The sequence below is a fragment of the Mus musculus genome, chromosome 2, assembly GCF_000001635.26.
Source record: "Mus musculus strain C57BL/6J chromosome 2, GRCm38.p6 C57BL/6J".
In the NCBI taxonomy this organism is placed as follows: Eukaryota; Metazoa; Chordata; class Mammalia; order Rodentia; family Muridae; genus Mus; species Mus musculus.
Genome location: NC_000068.7, coordinates 12,133,945 through 12,151,010, shown reverse-complemented (window position 1 = coordinate 12,151,010; position 17,066 = coordinate 12,133,945). Strand labels below are relative to the sequence as shown.

At 42.5% G+C, this 17,066-nt stretch overlaps 1 protein-coding gene across 4 annotated transcripts in view; it reads left to right on the top strand.

The window, feature by feature from the left end:
* Nucleotides 1-17,066, top strand: part of Itga8 (integrin alpha 8) — a 195,354-nt gene that overhangs the window by 150,975 nt on the left and 27,313 nt on the right. For all 4 annotated transcript variants that reach the window (NR_138462.1, XM_006497475.4, NM_001001309.3 and 1 more), the window contains one exon: nt 10,505-10,633. Coding sequence is in view for 3 of the 4 variants with exons in the window: in XM_006497475.4 (XP_006497538.1) it covers nt 10,505-10,633 (129 nt within the window). In the remaining variant the exon portion in view is untranslated. The remainder of the gene's footprint in view (nt 1-10,504; nt 10,634-17,066) is intronic.

Below are 17,066 nucleotides of genomic sequence, written 5' to 3'. Positions count from 1 at the left end.
AAACATGGAGTCTATTTTATGTTGGCCAACTACTCCTGAGTATGGAGCCTGCTCTGGAATGTGGATAATATATCACATGTTCATTAGAGAAAAATCAGTTTTCTCTAACAGACTCATTCTCTTAGCAGGTATTAGTTGCAAGACAGTTTCTTAGTAAGGGATGGGATTTTGTGTCCATTTCCCTCCAATGTACTGAGATTATTTCTTTCTGGCTTAAACCTGTGCATGTCTTGTACATGCTATCAGTCTCTGTGAGTTTATATGTTGTGTCTAGAAGATTCCATTTCCTTGGAGCCATCTACCACCTCTCTCTTCCTTTTATAATCTTCTGCCAGCTCTTCTACAGCCTCGAGGGAAGAGATTGGATAAAGATAGCCCATTTGGTATGGAGTGCTCCAAAATGTCTCCCTCTGCACATCCTCCAGCTGTGTGGTCTCTGTGTTATTACCATCGAAGGCCAGAAGAAACTTCTCCTCTGTCACATGAGCTTTACACACCCTTTAAAAAAGGAACCCTGCTGAGTCTAATTGGGGCTGCCCTTTTTGCGCATGTGCACAGGGTCATATACCAGGGTATGCGCCATCTACCAGTGGCCACGCTTCCAAAGAAAAGATGATACCCTACCCAAAAGTCATCAACTGCCAATTTTTCATCATCTTGGGATGGAGCCTTGTGACCACCTCCTCTGTCCACGGTGGAGTTTTAAGTGGCTTGAGCCTGTGTCATTTTTGTGTGGGCTACCTTGAGTCCATGAGAGCAACTGCCTTGTCCTATCAAGAGGATAACATTTCACAACACCCCTCCTTGTCCCGCAACTCTAACCCCCTCTTCTGCAATGGTCTCTGAGCTTTAGGACCTGGAGGTGCTGGAAGTGGTTCAGTTAATGATATAGTTTAGGGCTACATAGGTTCTCCCACTTAGGGCTGAGCACTCAATAGTCATTCTCTCCTTGTCAACACTTTGACCAGCTCTGAGTCTCTGCATTAACTATGGCCTGCTCTGCTGTGCCTTAGTGGGTGCGTCTTGAAACATCTGGCCATTAGCTGTCCATCTTCTGCCACCATTCCTGGGATTTCCTCTTAGACATCAATGGCTGTGCCTAGATATTCTAGTCAACTTGTTCTCTCTCCTGTGAATTCTTGGCTGTGCTCATTTATGACTGAAAAGATGTCTCAGCAGAACCCTGTAACCAGCTCTTCTTCTCCCTTTTATGATTTTCTTTTGTTCTTTTGTTCTGCTCTGGTTTTTAAAATTAATTGTTTTATTTATTTACATTCCAGACAGTGGCCCTTGCTTCTGGTCCCTCCTCCCACAGGTTCCCATCCCATCCCCCTCTCCCCCTTCCATGGGGCCTCAAGTCTCTACAGGATTAGGAACATCCACTCCTACTGAGGTCAGACAAAGTAGCCCTCAGCTACATATGTGCCCCAGAGCCATGGACCAGACCATGTATGTGCTTCAGTGGTTCAGTCTCTGGGAGCACCCAAGGGTCTGGAGTAGTTGTAAATATTGGTCTTCCTATCAGATTACAATCTCCTTCAGCTCCTTCAATCCTTGCCCTAATTTCTCCATAGGGGTCCCTGACTTCAGTCCAATGGTTAGCTGTAAGTATCTTCATCTGTCTCAGTCAGCTGCTGGGAGAGCCTCTCAGAGGACAACTGGTAGAGCCCCAGGAGGACAAAAGGCTCCTGTTTATAAGCATATCACAGCATCAGTAATAGCATCAGGCTTTGTTGACGCCCTCCCCCCGCCCCTGCCACCCCCCATGAGATGGATCCCAAGTTGGGCCAGTCACTGGACAGCCTTTCTTTTAGCCTCTTCTCCATTTTTGTCCCTGCAATCCTTTTAGAAAGGAACAATTCTGAGTTGGTTAACCCATCCCTCCACTTGGGACCCTTGTTTATCTACTAGAGATGGTCTCTTCACATTCCCTCTCCCCACTGTTAGGCATTTCAGCTAAAGTCATCCCCATTGAGTCCTGGGAGTCTCTCACATCCCAAGTCTCTGGGACTTTCTAGAGGGTCCCCCATGGGGATTGAGGCATCCTCACTTGGGTCTTCCTTCTTGTTAAACTTCTTACCGTCTGTGGGTTGTATCCTAGGTATTCTGTACCTTTTGGCTAATATCTACTTATCAGCAAATAGATACCATGCAAGTCCTTTTGGGTCTGAGTTACCTCACTCAGGAGGATATTTTCTAGTTCCATTCATTTGCCTGCAAAGCTCACAACGTCCTCATTTTTAATAGTTCAGTTCTGTTTGATACACGTTCTCACTATGCAGGCCAAGTTGGCCTCTAACTCTCCATTCCCCAACCTCAGGCTCCTGGCTTCATGGATTATGGGGTACACCACTGTGCCCATTTCTATCACACACTAATGGAAAAGAAAGCATTCCGATTTCCTGAGAAGCGTTTTCTAGGCCACCCACTACAGGAAACCAGAGACACCAGAGAGAGAGAGAGAGAGAGAGAGAGAGAGAGATCCTTTGAAATGATCGAGGGACTCTCCTGGACCTTAGCAAATGTTGACTTTCCAGATTCCCTCTATAAAAACCTGTCCCTACCTAAATATTCAACATCACTGAGCAAACAAATAATTTTTCTACTTTTTATAATCACTTATATGGCCATTGTCCTGGATATTATTATTTTTTATTATAAATACACAGCTTTATAGCATTAAAACCACATTGAAGCTTAAATAGGGTTTTTCCCACTAGGGGTGTGTGTGTGTGTGTGTGTGTGTGTGTGTGTGTGTGTGTGTGTGTGTGTTTACTGGCTTGAGTACTGAGTTACCATTTAAATCATGATTTTTAAAGAGAAATGCTTCCTTAATGCCAAATATCTCCCCAAACCCTCTGAAATTTGACCTGTGTGCAAACAAAGTAGAGTTCCAAGTTCAACATAAGCCTCAATGTCTTCTCACATGCACATCAGGGTCCAGTGAGTCTGACCTCAGCAGGGCTCAGTTCTCACAATAGAAGCTGGCTATTCTATCGAGTTATTCCAATGTCTCCCAAGTTTTAAGGAGGGATGCTGAGTGCCTTTTAAAGCACTAGCATAATAATTCTAACCCGTGGTCACTTTAGGCAACAATCAACAAACAATCTCACCCACTTCACCTTACTTGTTTCCCAAATATAGAACATCAGCGTCCAAGGTAAAGCAGGGGTGACCACACAGAGACACTGCTAGACAATAGTGCCGTTTTTAATTTTAATTTAGATACCTACATTAATCACAAGCTAGGTTATTCAGCTTGGTCTGTCAATGCTCAGGGTCTGAGGAGAAGTATAAATGTAAAGAGAAGAAACAGTTACACAGCCCCTATTTTTCTCAGTCAAGGAAAGCCAATGCCCTGCCTAGGTCAACACAGAGCAATAGACGTGGGATCAACATTGGCAGCCCAATCGGAAGGTTGGGGTTCTGCTATACAGTGGTTCTTTCTACCTCCTGAGGTTGGTTACCAGCTTTCTATAACCTCATGAGAAGAAGCAGACACCCATGAAGGTTCTGCCTACACGAATCATGGTCTAGGTCAGAAAGAAAAGATTTTAATGTGGCAGTTTTCTCCATGCCACCAACTAAAACACTGAAGCATTCAACTGTCTGCGGCATTAAGGCTGATCCATTAAATCAAATTTGTTCCAGCTCCTTCTTGGAATAAGATTTTTAGAGTTGAGAAAAGTGCTTCTCAACTATACTAAAGATGGTAAAAAAATTTTTTTCAAACTACCAATTTTGTTATTTTGGTGGACTTTATTCTGGGGGTTGGATAGCCTTCCAAACATACTACGATCTCTAGATAAGATGAGGTTGAAAAGGAAACCCGAACAAGGAACCACAAGTTTCATGAAGAATAAAGCATTTTAAGTTTTTTTTTGATGGGCAAGATTTTATAATAAACAGTCAAAGTATGAGCTAACCAGAGTCAGGAATACGGCTGAAGAACAAGACCCTGTACTTGGGGAGACAGGCAAAGATGCAGAGAGCAGCCTGCATTAGAACTCAAGATTACCTCCCAGGAGTAATTGCATTAAAAGGAGAACCCTTGGGTATAAACGGGCTTGCAGAGACTAGACCAGGAAGCCTGCATCCTAAGCACTCCCCTTGGAGGTATGGAAGGAGGTCGCCTCTGAGTCTCCCCTTGCTTCAGCAAGACTGATCCCACAGGAAGTCCAAATTGCAACCAGATCATACAGATCATACAAACAGTGATGGCAGGCACCCAGAACCCATGCATCTGCCAAGGATTATAGCCCTGCAAATAGTTTTCTAGACTCAAGTGGCCTGCAGACAGTGGTTTGGCAAATTTGCATAGTTTGTCTTATCCTTAAGAGTTTCTTTTCTGTTAACTGCCTCTGTATACTGGTTCCCATCAACTCAAAATGGGAGACATTTGTTAGCTCAAAACAACAACAACAACAACAAAAAACCTCAGTCTCTCTGCCACCATCCTCCTCCTAACCATGAAATGAAGACATAGAGACATAGAGGGAAAAAAAAAACAACAACAACAACAAAAAAAAAAAAAACAGCTTTTAGCCTGACCTTTGTCATTACCTAATAATTTCTTTTCTTGCCTTTTGGAACCATTTTAAAAGGCTTGGATATTTGCAGCTATGGTTTATTTCAAGGCAGAAGCACTTTCGGATGGCTGTGACTTACCCCAGTCATGGTCAGGTGTGAGCTATAAGCCCTGCCTCCTCCTTTGAAGGCAGTCAGGGCTTCAGTTTGAGTGATGACCTGGGCCTGGTTTTCTCATGCAGTTAAGATGCTGAAGTTTCCTTCCGTGCTTCCTACTGAACTCATGTCTTCCCTCCTAGTGTAATGCTAGCAGCCTTCAGGAATTGCTCCCTCCAGCTCATAACAGTGCCTGAGGATCCAATTCTTAACCATCAAACAGAGCTGATTCTTTAGACAATGCTTTCACCTTTGCTCGATGAGAATGTCTTCAGCATTGCTTATGCATGTGAGCCTGTGACTGCATATCCATGTGGATGCATGATGCATGTGTGTGTTTATGTGTACTTGTGCATGTGTGTCTATGCATGTGCATTGACATAGAGTTTCGTTATATAGCCCAGGCTTATTTCAACCTTAAACTCCTCCTTCTTCATTCTGAAAAATGCTGGTATATTATAGGCATAGACCACCAATCCTGGCTGTAGACACACATTTCAAAAAAAGCTTGATTACCAACATATTAATGGCAGAAAGGACAAGCACCTGAGTACAGGGCCATGTGAGATGGATCTGGGTGCACTTGCTGGTCAGCTGAGAGGAAGACATAGTCAGAACCCTGGAGCTTCCTGGCCAGCTGGCCTAGGCTACTGGCAAAGTTCCAGGCCAATGAGTGACCTCTCTCAACCAAAACATGGTAGGCACCTGAAGAATGACACCTGAGGTTGTCCATTGTCTGCCACCCATGTGCACACACAGGTACATGTGAGCACCCACATGCATGATGCACATATAACATATATGTGAACACATATGTGTGTACATTCCATAGAAATTATACAATGGAAAAAAATACATGCAAAGACTCAGGAAACATCAACTCCATCAATGGAGTATGATGATTCTTCTAGGTAGCCTGTGAATAACTCTTTCAGGAAGAAAAAGATGGGATGTCCCTCTGCCCACAAATTCTTAACATGTACAACTTAATTGCAGGGTACACTGGCCCTCTAGGCTGTTTTGCAGATTTAATTATAATCCATGAGTATAGTCTGTTCGTTTGTGCATGCTAGGAATACCTGAAGTCCAAAGACACATTACAAACAAGAGAACAATGGGGTATAGTGCTTAAGTCTGGGTTCGCAGGGCAATCAATCTCACTTCATGCCAACCTCCTTCTTCAAATTCCATTTTTCCAACTGCACTGCACATTCTAACCACATATTGTTCCTTAAGCCTAAACCAGATTGAGGAGTTTGGGGTATATTGTGAGAATACAAAGGTCTTGTTGGGGTCAAAGTCTGAGGAGCAGCTGGAGAAAGGGGATATTTACTAATAATTCTTTCCTTGTTGCAGAAAGCTGTTTGCATTTTCTCAGGCAGTCACTGTGGGGTTTACTCGGAGATTCTCACGGCATTGAACCAATTTACTCTCTCGACTGTGGATCTGCCTCAGCCTGATGCTCAGAGACCAGCCTCCCTTACCACTAACCATCTCAGGCCAAGGAGAAGCATGGTCTGCGAGGCCATGGCCAGCTCAGAAAGAGACCCTAATATCCATCTAGAAAATGAATTGTAGTTGTTGCTTGCACTTCTTAGACATCTCCCCTCTTAGGTTTTATTTTGTGAAATAATTTCTGGAATGCTATTTCAGAAAACTGGCTTTGTAAGCTACTTGAAGACATTCTGTCTACGCTGTTCAACAGTGGCATATTTTTCTATCTGCAAAACAGGGTTATGAAATGAAGGGAACAGGTTCCACCAACCCCTGTCTTGCAGGATCCTTGTTTTATAGCTCACAGGAAGACCTGTGCTTCATCCAGAGACCATGAATCAGTATTGCCAAATTATAATGTACTCGAGTACATACGATTTTTTTTTGTTTATTCCCACATAAGTCACATCAGATGAAACCACACAAAGAGTTCTTGGTTTGGGGCCATTGTTTTATTAATACTGATAACAATCATAGGTGAAATTTTGGGAATTAATCACAACTAGAGACTAGGAAAATGGCACAGTCAGTATAATGGCTACATGAAAATACAAGGCTGTGAGCTTAATCCCAAGAACCTATGAAAGAAAACAGCCAGATATGATAACATTATTGACATCTCTGGCACTAAAGAGGTAAAGACAGGCAGATCTCTGGAGCTTGCTGGCCGGCCTGCCTAGCCTGCTGGAAAAGTTCTGGGCCAGTGAGAAACTAGGCCTAAAAACAAACAAACAAACAAACAACCAGAAAACTCCATAGTGGATGCTATCTGAGAAACAATAGCCAAAAATGTACTGTGGCATCTCTGTGTGTGTGTGTGTGTGTGTGTGTGTGTGTGTGCTCACTTGCACACACATATGGACATGCCTGCTCATGTGAATGCATACGTGCACACAGATAATTATGACCCAGGTTTTCCAATACTTCCACTGTACTTTAGCTAGCTTCTAGAGGTTGGGGTAAGAGATTGCAAGTTTAAAGTTTGCCTGAGCTACATAATGAGCCCCTGTCTCAAAGAAAGAAAAAGGAAAGAAAGAGAAGTTACACCTAATATATCTGAGAGCCATGACAGCAGACACATACAGCAAGTGCAATAGGAAACAAGTGAGGAATTAGGGATTTGCATGATTCTCAATTGTCTGTTGAGCTCAATTGTTTTTTTAAAAAAAATCTTGGGCTGTAAATACTTTTTTATCAGATCCTCTGTTTCTGTGCATCTATGAACAACCTCCTGGTTCAGAGCCAGTTCTGTCGTTGTCTTGGGAGACTCCTGTATCCCGAGAGCTGACACTTCTGGGTTCTCACCTCACTCTGTCCATTCAGCCCACCATCTCAGGGCTTTGCAAAGCCATTGGTCTTAAAAGATAGCTTACCTTGCCACACTCAACATCCTGTTTTTTAATCCATTCTCCTACCCTTGTCATGGTCCCACCTCCTCTCTCCAGGGAACCTTTTCTGTCTGTCTTTGCATGCTTTCTTTCAAGCCATTAGCCAAGCCCAGCCCACCTTTGAGGCTACCATTGGCGAAACTCTCTTTCCAGCCATGCTGAGAATGCAAGATGACTTACCCAGACAAAAGTTGCCTTGATCTCTCTTCTGCAATCTCCAAATCCCTGCCTTGAAAACCCTTGCCAGCTTCTTCACTCTTTCACTGGTGGTGCCAGCTTAGTTCACTGGCTGAAGTATTCACGGGGCCATTCTTGTCACAGGGAAGCTCTGTCCTTGTCAATCTTCATGTTCGTGTCTCCAATTCATTGCACTCTTTGTCCTTCCTTTCATTTTCCTTCACATTATTATTGATAATGTGCTGAAGACAAGTATGTCTTCAAAAGTTCAATTCCCACATCAAAATCCAGACCATAATCATCTGGACCTTCTGATATCCTCTCTCATCTTCAACTTCTCTCTGCAATACTTTTACAGAAAAAAAAATGTCCTCTGGCAGGTCCAGGACTAAATTTTTCTACGTGAAACATCCCCGTTTCCTTTTTTTGTGTCTTTGACCTCATCTCCTCTACCATCTGTTCCTTGGATCTTACAAACTGGGACATTTCCTCCATTATCAAAATAAAAACTAAGCCAAATAATTTTATCTTTTTCAAGAGTGGATTTCTTGCCCTTCCTTTTAAGGTTTATTACAACTACACCCATTGAAAATCAGTTTCTGTTTCCTTATTTGCTTGGTTGCTTCTTCTTCTTCTTCTTCTTCTTCTTCTTCTTCTTCTTCTTCTTCTTCTTCTTCTTCTTCTTCTTCTTCTTCTTCTTCTTCTTCCTCTTCTTCTTTCTCTTCTTCTTCCTCTTCTTCTTTCTCTTCTTCTTCTCTTTTTTATGGGACCTCACAATGCAGCCCTGGTTACCTGAAATTATCTTTGTAGACTCGGCCATGGATGGAAAGAAAGTTCTTTAACATGACCAAGGGACTTCATCTGATACCTTTCTAAACAATTGTTCACTTATCCAAATCCTCATGAGTGATTATAATTCAATTTTCACCTGTAGAATCTCCCACTCAGGAAAGGACATGCAAAACTTCTTAGCTGAAATATCCAGTCAATGAGTCCCTCACCAGGTTTTCCTCCTATTCAGGATCTCTGTGACCTAGAGTGTTTGTTTATTTGTTTGTTTGTTTGTTTGTTTGTTTTTGCAAATTTTCTTTGCTGCTGGCCTTTCCCATATGACTTTTCCTGGTTAGATATGCTGTCTCCAGAGTTTCCTAGGAGCATGACTCTGAGCTTCTCACTTTATCTTTTCTAATGGAGACTGCTAGTGGCAATTGGGCTAGTCCTGATGGTGACTTATAGGCCACAGAAGTCATGTGTGACATGAGATGGATGTCATGGTACCCAGGGCTTCATGGTAGTGCAGTTCAGGAGTGGAAACCAGCTATGACCCTGTAGAGCAGAAATCAAAGTGATCTTGGTGAGATGAATCTGGAGAAGCCAACAGATACAAAATCCAGCATGTCATGACCCTTGTCATCCTGAAGAGTTTGAATTCCATTGCTCTGTCTGGTAAAGTCTTCTAGACCAATGACTTTCAACCTGTGGGTCGCATACTCTATGGGATTACATATCAGATATCCTTTATATCAGATATTTACATTACAATTCATAACAGTAGCAAAATTATAGTTATGAAGTAGCAATGAAATAATCTTATGGTTGAAGGTCACCACAGCATGAGGAACTGTATTGAAGGATTATAGCATTTGGAAAGCTGATAGCCACTGCTCTAGACCCTTAGATACACTGAGCATCATTGCTCTAGACCATGAGATACACTGAGCATCACTGTTTTATCTTTTGTGGTACATCATGCATCTGTAATGCCAGAATTTCTTTTTTCATTCCAGACATGACTGTATTAGTGTTATTCCCATCACATACAGACAAGCCAAGAAAACAAAGGCGTAATATTCAGAGTGGAAGAGGGGGCAGGTTTCTATATTCAGTTGGTCATAGGTGTTTCCAATCTTTTGCCATTGTGACATAACACTGTGATCTACCAAGTTTACACTTGAGAACTGCACAACCAAATTATAAAAGAAAAATAATCTTATAATGTTTTAAGTACATTTACTAATTCATCTCAGACGTCATTTATAGTTTTTCATGCAGCTTATGTCTGGTGAGCTGTAGGTTGGCCACACCTACAAGCAAATAACATCACTAGGGTATTGTTTTTAGGCAGAAGCTATGCTCAGCAGGGACATCGAGATAAAAGTCACCAGTTCTAGAATACAAACTAACGGTGGAAAGCACATTGTCCCGAAGCAGTGTATGCATTGGTGTGTGCATCAGAAAACCTTTGCCCTTAGGACACAACTCTCCTCACAGGAACACTACACATGAGAATGGGAGCAGGGTCAAAATCATGAAGACAATAGCCTGAAGACCACATCAAGCTATCCCCCACCCTCTCCAGACACCTCAGGGTTTATCTTTCCTCATAGAAGCCACCTTGCTTTAGCCAGGTCTTCTTCATCATGAGGGGAAAGCAATGAGAGTAACTCATGTCTACAAAGTCAGAGTCTTGGTTTCTACCCTTAATGGAGAAATTATTTTTCCTGAAAATCTCACTCTTGCAAGATAAAATTTCCACGAATGTGTTCTCCTGTGCTTCATGGATTCCTGTAACTGTAACTGAAAAGTGGACAGGCTTGTGTTTTGTCAGCCTGAGTCATTTTGACATTTGTGCTAATGGCAAAGCCCAACCTTTGTGAGCTCTCAGGTGAATCCAGTTCAATCACTCAGGGTTTGATGAGGAATTGAGGTGAAGAGAAAGATAAACACTGTTATGTGTGATGACTCCTGCTTTCTCTCTACAGCCTGCTGCCTCCCCAGAGGATACCCCTGAGCTCAGTGCCTTCTTAAGAAATGCTACAATTCCCCATCTTGTCAGAAAGAGGGATGTGCCAGTGGTCCAGCTCCACAGACAGAGCCCTGCAAGAATACTGGTAAGCTGTCACCGCATACACAGGACTGAAGGGAAACTTTGGATTAGATAGAATTTCAGGATACAAGGGGTTTTAGCTTCAAGCTTACTTTCAGCCTCCTTCAGTGCTCAGATCCACCTGACAGCTTGGAGCAGTATGGATTGTGGCAAGTCAAAGTGACTATTTTGTAAAAGATTTAAGAAGTATTCGTAATAAAACCTTTATATTCCTGTAAGCCTACCATGAAGGCCACTTCAGAGAAGTAGAGATGAAAAAAAGAGTATGGCTGGGAATCCATTCAAGAACATGAAAGAACAATACAGGAGGATGGGCAGAAATAATAATACTCATATGTGACATCACAATGAACTCCATTATTTTGTAGATTAATATAAAAAATCAATTTTAATTTATATAGGTTCAGTTGTTAGCCTACCCAGACATACTGATCTGTCTGTGCAGCTCGAATGAGTACTGAGAGCTCCACCCACCTAGTGTGTCTTTATGTTACACCTATCCCTGAATCTCATGGGGCGTGGCTTGTTCAAAAGAGGCAAGAACTGTGTACTCAAGGAAACAAAGTCAGCTCACAGTCCTCTGCACCTCCATGTTTGTTGAGTAACTACTTATGAGAACCAAGCTATAGAATCAGCCTACACTTGTCACCACGTGGATGGATAAAGGAAAGGTGGTAGTGTAGGCAATGCAGTACTGCATCACCCTGAAGAATGAAATCAAGTCATCTGAAGAAAAATCAGTGGAACTAAAGCACATCATAGTGAACAAAATTACTTCTACAGAAAGCAAGAAAATATATAGAATATAAAAAATAAAAAATCAAAGCTCACCAGAAATCCCATCAAGAATAGCAAGCCAGCAAACACCCAGGGACTTGGGTGATACACACTTTTAATTTCAACACTTGGGAGATAGATGCAGAGAGAGATCAGGAGTTCTAGGTTATCTTTGGCTACATAGCAAGTACAAAGCCAGCCTAGGCTACATGAGGACCTGAAATTCAAGTAGTAAAGGAACTGCTGAAAAGGTGATGGATTAAGGTGTGGGGTAGTAAAGGAGGAGGGAGCTGGTAGGCAGATGAGACCAAAGGCATGCATGAGAAGTAAGAGTGAGAGCCATTAACATGTGCGATGAATATTCATCAACCTTAAAAAAAAAACAAACAAAAAAAAAAAAAACGAGGTAGCAAAAAAAAAAAAAAAGCCCAGCATCGTTTTTTATTAGAAAATCTGTTGCTTTGTATTTGTATGTATTAATCAACATACAACAAAATCTCCTTCTAGAAAAAGAAATAGTGAATTCAGGTTTTCTGGGCTGAAACATGAGGGTCTTCGGACAGATGGGCTCTGGGGAAAGTAGCCTGATCTTAGTCAGGACTTTGCAGCACTGTCAGCATGAGTCAGCATTTTTTTATGCAAGGCCCTTACTGCACTCCAGTGCCAGTTCTGATCTTATCCCCACACAAGAATGTTTATCCTCCTTCCTGACCATGTAGCAAAGGCTCAAATCAATGTTCAACTCATAGGCAGTTCACAGACTAGATCTCTAAGGACAAGTCAACCACAGGTACATTCTCAAATTCTGTAGACGTCAGAGACCACCAGAAATCTCATCCTCTTTTCCAGCATCCCCAGAGTAGGGACTGTGCCTTGGCTAACGCAGAGGCTTCATTTCCCACACTGCACTGAAGAAGCCCAACCCAATGTTCATTATCCTGCGCTGATTCCAATTGAAGCTACAACCTAAGGCTAAGCGTTTCCTATCCAAAGTCACGAACAGAAAGGAGAGGAGGAGAGAAAGAGACAGACAGACAGAGACAGAGATAGAGACAGAGAGAGACACAGAGAGATCTTCATCAGGAAGCTTCAGAACCAAGGAAAATATGGGGAAGGATGGGAAAGATAGAACCTGAGCCAAAGAGAGCTCTACAGCAGTTTCCACAGGGGCAGCAGTCACTACCCTGACCCAGCAAGAAACCAAGAAAACCCTAAACTGATGTTGTTGTCCTTCACCCAGAAATACAGAATGACTACAAGATTGCCCTGGGCACAGCAGTGTGCTGACTCCCAGGGCTATTTCCCCACCTGTCCACCTGTCTAAAACACAAAGGATATGTGTGCTTTCCACTGCACTGCCTCCCCTGGGTGCAGCTCAGCACCTGACTCATATGCTCAGTGACCATGTGAACAGCAGGTATGAATTCACTGAAGCACTAGTGGTAGCTTTTAGAGTCATATCTCAAATGCCCTGAGGATATCATTCCCTCCTGCTCCTCCTCTCAGTCCCTACTGCACAAATTAAAAGATAATTTGAACACTGACAAAATTCATTAGCCACCACATTCACTGAATTGAAAATATGATGTCTATCCTGGCAATACTTCAGTGAAGGCCATTGTTCCAGCCAGTCATAAAACTGATGTCACTCAAGGTAGCTAAAGAGAGCGGATCTATGGTCAAGGATCTGGGTCTCTGAGTTTAGCATTTTCATAATGACCAAGCACAATACATAGCAACTTAGTGGAGGATATGTTTCTGCTCACAGTTTTACTGATATGATTCATCACATGGTCTCTTGGCTTCATGTGCTTGGGTAGCACATCATGGTAGCAAGGCTGTGGAGAAGAGATGTTCATGCCCTGGCCAGGACTCAGAGAATAGAGAGCACCAGTTCTCAGCTTGCTCTCTCCTTGCCCCTTTGATTGACCTTCAAATCACTCCTTGGAAATGGTATCCCAAGCATACCCACCGGCGTGCCCCATCAAATTTCCTAGGGAATTGCAAATTTAGTCAAACTGACAGTAATGAATAGCCACCACAGATCTCAGTTTACATGACTGAAAATTTAAAGGTAATAATTTGCAATTAGTAAAGGAGAGAATGGTGGAATCAATGACTGTTCATGATTGTTTGCTCCCTGTTGCAGGATATTTGATCACACCATGAATGCCAAGATTGTATTATTTACTGAAAAAAAAAAATCATTTCTAGTTGTGGTGTGGCTCAGGCCTCACACTTTTAATCCCTCTGGCTGCAGTACAGATACACTTTTAGTATATAGCTTCAACCCCAAAGAACAAAGGTAAAATTAGTTTGTAGAAGGAAGCACCATGTTTGAAAGTGATGTCAAATTAAATGACAGACAAAGTGACCAACAGCTGGGGGGTGGGAAGGTGGGGAAAGGGCAGTTTTACCTGGAGAGTTTTACAGAGACAGGTTGAATAGAAAACAAGCTAGACATGAGTGGAAACAAATGAGGCAAAGACTAGGAAGGAGCCAGAAGTTTAGAACAGATTGCCAAAGTTAGTATGAGGCCAAGCAGAGCAATTCAGGAGAGGCCAAGAGAGAGAAGCCAGATTGAGTCAGTCAGCTTAGAGAGGAGTTTGAGCCAGAACCTCTGAGTTGAACCAGCAGCCAGATATCAGAAAGAACAAGAAAGGGTGAGATTATTCAGCAGTAAGTCTCTGAGACATTCTAGGCCTAGATAAGATTGTGCTGAGGCTAGAAACTTCCAGGACTAGAGGACTAGGTCTAGGTTAGCAGACCAGAGGTAGCAAGCCTCGGAGACAACACTTACATCAGGAGACTAAGGGAGTACTACTCAGCTATTAAAAAGAATGAATTTATGAAATTCCTAGCCAAATGGATGGACCTGGAGGGCATCATCCTGAGTGAGGTAACACATTCACAAAGGAACTCACACAATATGTACTCACTGATAAGTGGATATTAGCCCCAAACCTAGGATTCCCAAGATATAAGATACAATTTGCTAAACACATGAAACTCAAGAAGAATGAAGACTGAAGTGTGGACACTATGCCCCTCCTTAGAATTGGGAACAAAACACCCATGGAAGGAGTTACAGAGACAAAGTTTGGAGCTGAGATGAAAGGATGGACCATGTAGAGACTGCCATATCCAGGGATCCACCCCATAATCAGCCTCCAAACGCTGACACCATTGCATACCCTAGCAAGATTTTATTGAAAGGACCCAGATGTAGCTATCTCTTCTGAGACTATGCCGGGGCCTAGCAAACACAGAAGTGGATGCTCACAGTCAGCTAATGGATGGATCACAGGGCTCCCAATGGAGGAGCTAGAGAAAGAACCCAAGGAGCTAAAGGGATCTGCAACCCTATAGGTGGAACAACATTATGAACTAACCAGTACCCCGGAGCTCTTGTCTCTAGCTGCATATGTATCAAAAGATGGCCTAATCGGCCATCACTGGAAAGAGAGGCCCATTGGACACGTAAACTTTGTATGCTCCAGTACAGGGGAACGCCAGGGCCAAAAAGGGGGAGTGGGTGTGTAGGGGAGTGGGGGTGGGTGGGTATGGGGGACTTTTGGTATAGCATTGGAAATGTAAATGAGCTAAATACCTAATAAAAAATGGAAAAAAAAAAGATACATTTACAGCTCCTAACCAAAGCGGTGGAGAATTCACTGAATGTAAAGACCATCCTATCCCCTCAAACAAATTAGATAAACTGTGGGGGGGGGGGAGAGAGGGAGAGAGAGAGAGGGAAAGAGGAGGAGAGAGAGAGGGAGAGAGGGGGAGGGAGAGAGGGGAAGAGAGAGAGAGAGAGAGCACAGAGAAGAGTTCAACTAAAGAGGCTAGACTAGGGTACAACAGGGGCACCAGCTAGGGTCTGGAAAACCAACTGTGCTGTTAGGTTATTTGCTTTATGAAAAGAGTACATGTTCTTTGGGGTCTGGGGTGTTAAGTCCCAGGTGAACATCCCTGTCTGCAGACTCTGTTTCTTCCTGAGGTCTGAACCCTGACCAGCTCCTCTGGGGGCCTCAGTCTTGGTGGTCAGCAGAGACAGATAACACACATGAGTTCTGAAGAAGACAAACAAACAAGACTGCAAGTGGGGAACTGAGAAAAGTCCTGAATTGACTTCTTCTCTATTCCTATAGCTCTGTATTGACCCTGAGTTAATTTTTAAGGCACAGAAAAAAAATATTTAAAAGCCTGATAATTCTAACTACTTAATTCAGTCTAACAAAATAGGATTATGGCATCCCCAATCACAGCACTAATATTCCAGAATATGATACTTGCCATGTGGCTACCCTAATAGTAATTACAAGCATCCACAGAGGGTGGTAGGATAGCATGGACACCGTGCCCAGCTGCGATTCAATGGGACAAAGACTTCAGGAGGTAGAGTTTCAATTTGAGATGGTAAGTTCTGTGGGCGGATGGTAGCCATGACTGCACATCTGGCCTAGACTCCTAAAATGACGAGAGAGACTTTTGTAATTATGACTTAAAGCTGGGAAGATGGCTCACCCTGAAAAGTGGTTTCTTGGCAAGCGTGAGGCCCTGAGTTTGATCCTCAGAACCCAAGTAAAATAATCAAGTATGGTGGTGTAGATTGATCTCAGGACTGAGAAGACAGATGAGTTAGATGCCCCAGGCTCACGGCCCAGCCTAGCATTTTGATAAGTTTCAGATCAGTGAGAGACATTGTCTCAACCTAGAAGATGGGCAGTGACTGAGGAATGACACCTGAGGTAACCTCTGGCCTGCACATGCATATGTACACACGTGCATGTGTGCTTGTACATACACGCAGAGAGAGAGAGAGGGAGAGAGGGAGAGAGAGAGAGGGAGGGAGAGAGAGTATTATATGATATACACCCATTTCTTCTTAAGGAAAAAGCACCTGAGATATAGGAGAATAGCTTACAATACTCAATGGCTTTAAAATGTTAGGTAGATAATTCATACATTGTCTTTTTTAGGCTAAATTAATAAAACTGTATGCTGTCACTACTGAAAGCTCACATCTATAGAATCCTATTATGTACAGTAGAAATGAGAAGAGCCCATTAGAAACCCAATATCAGACTTCTGTGGAAGTAAACATTGGTAAAAACAAAATTCAAATCCCTCTCTATATAAATATCTGCTTTATGTATGAATCTTGAGTAGAGGAACGGTAGAGATATATAAATGGAATTCTCTTAGAAGTTGTATGCATTTGTGTTGCAGGTCCAATTTCTTCCCTTCTGCTATTTCTTATTAAATATTTTACCATAAATTTCAACTTCTAAATATCATAAGAACATTTTACTTGCAAATGATTGCCACACAGTCATTAGTACCTGGATCTGATTTCAAACTCATGTTACATTCTTCTTTCCTCTTATTGGTTCAAAAACTACAAACTATGCAACACCCACCCAGGTCCTTGAATCAAGACAACTCTGGGGAGAAGGTGATTATGCAAAGTTTATTCTAAAATCAAAAGCTAAAGAAGACCTCCTACAGTTTTTGTTTGGTTAAAACAAAGCACTTAATCCCATTCCTGATTAGGAATTTGTAAGTGCAAAATGCCAACATCCTGTATTGGGATCATAATTTCCAGTTTGCATTTTTTTAGAAAAACTCTATATCTCCAACATGGAAACTTAATCTCC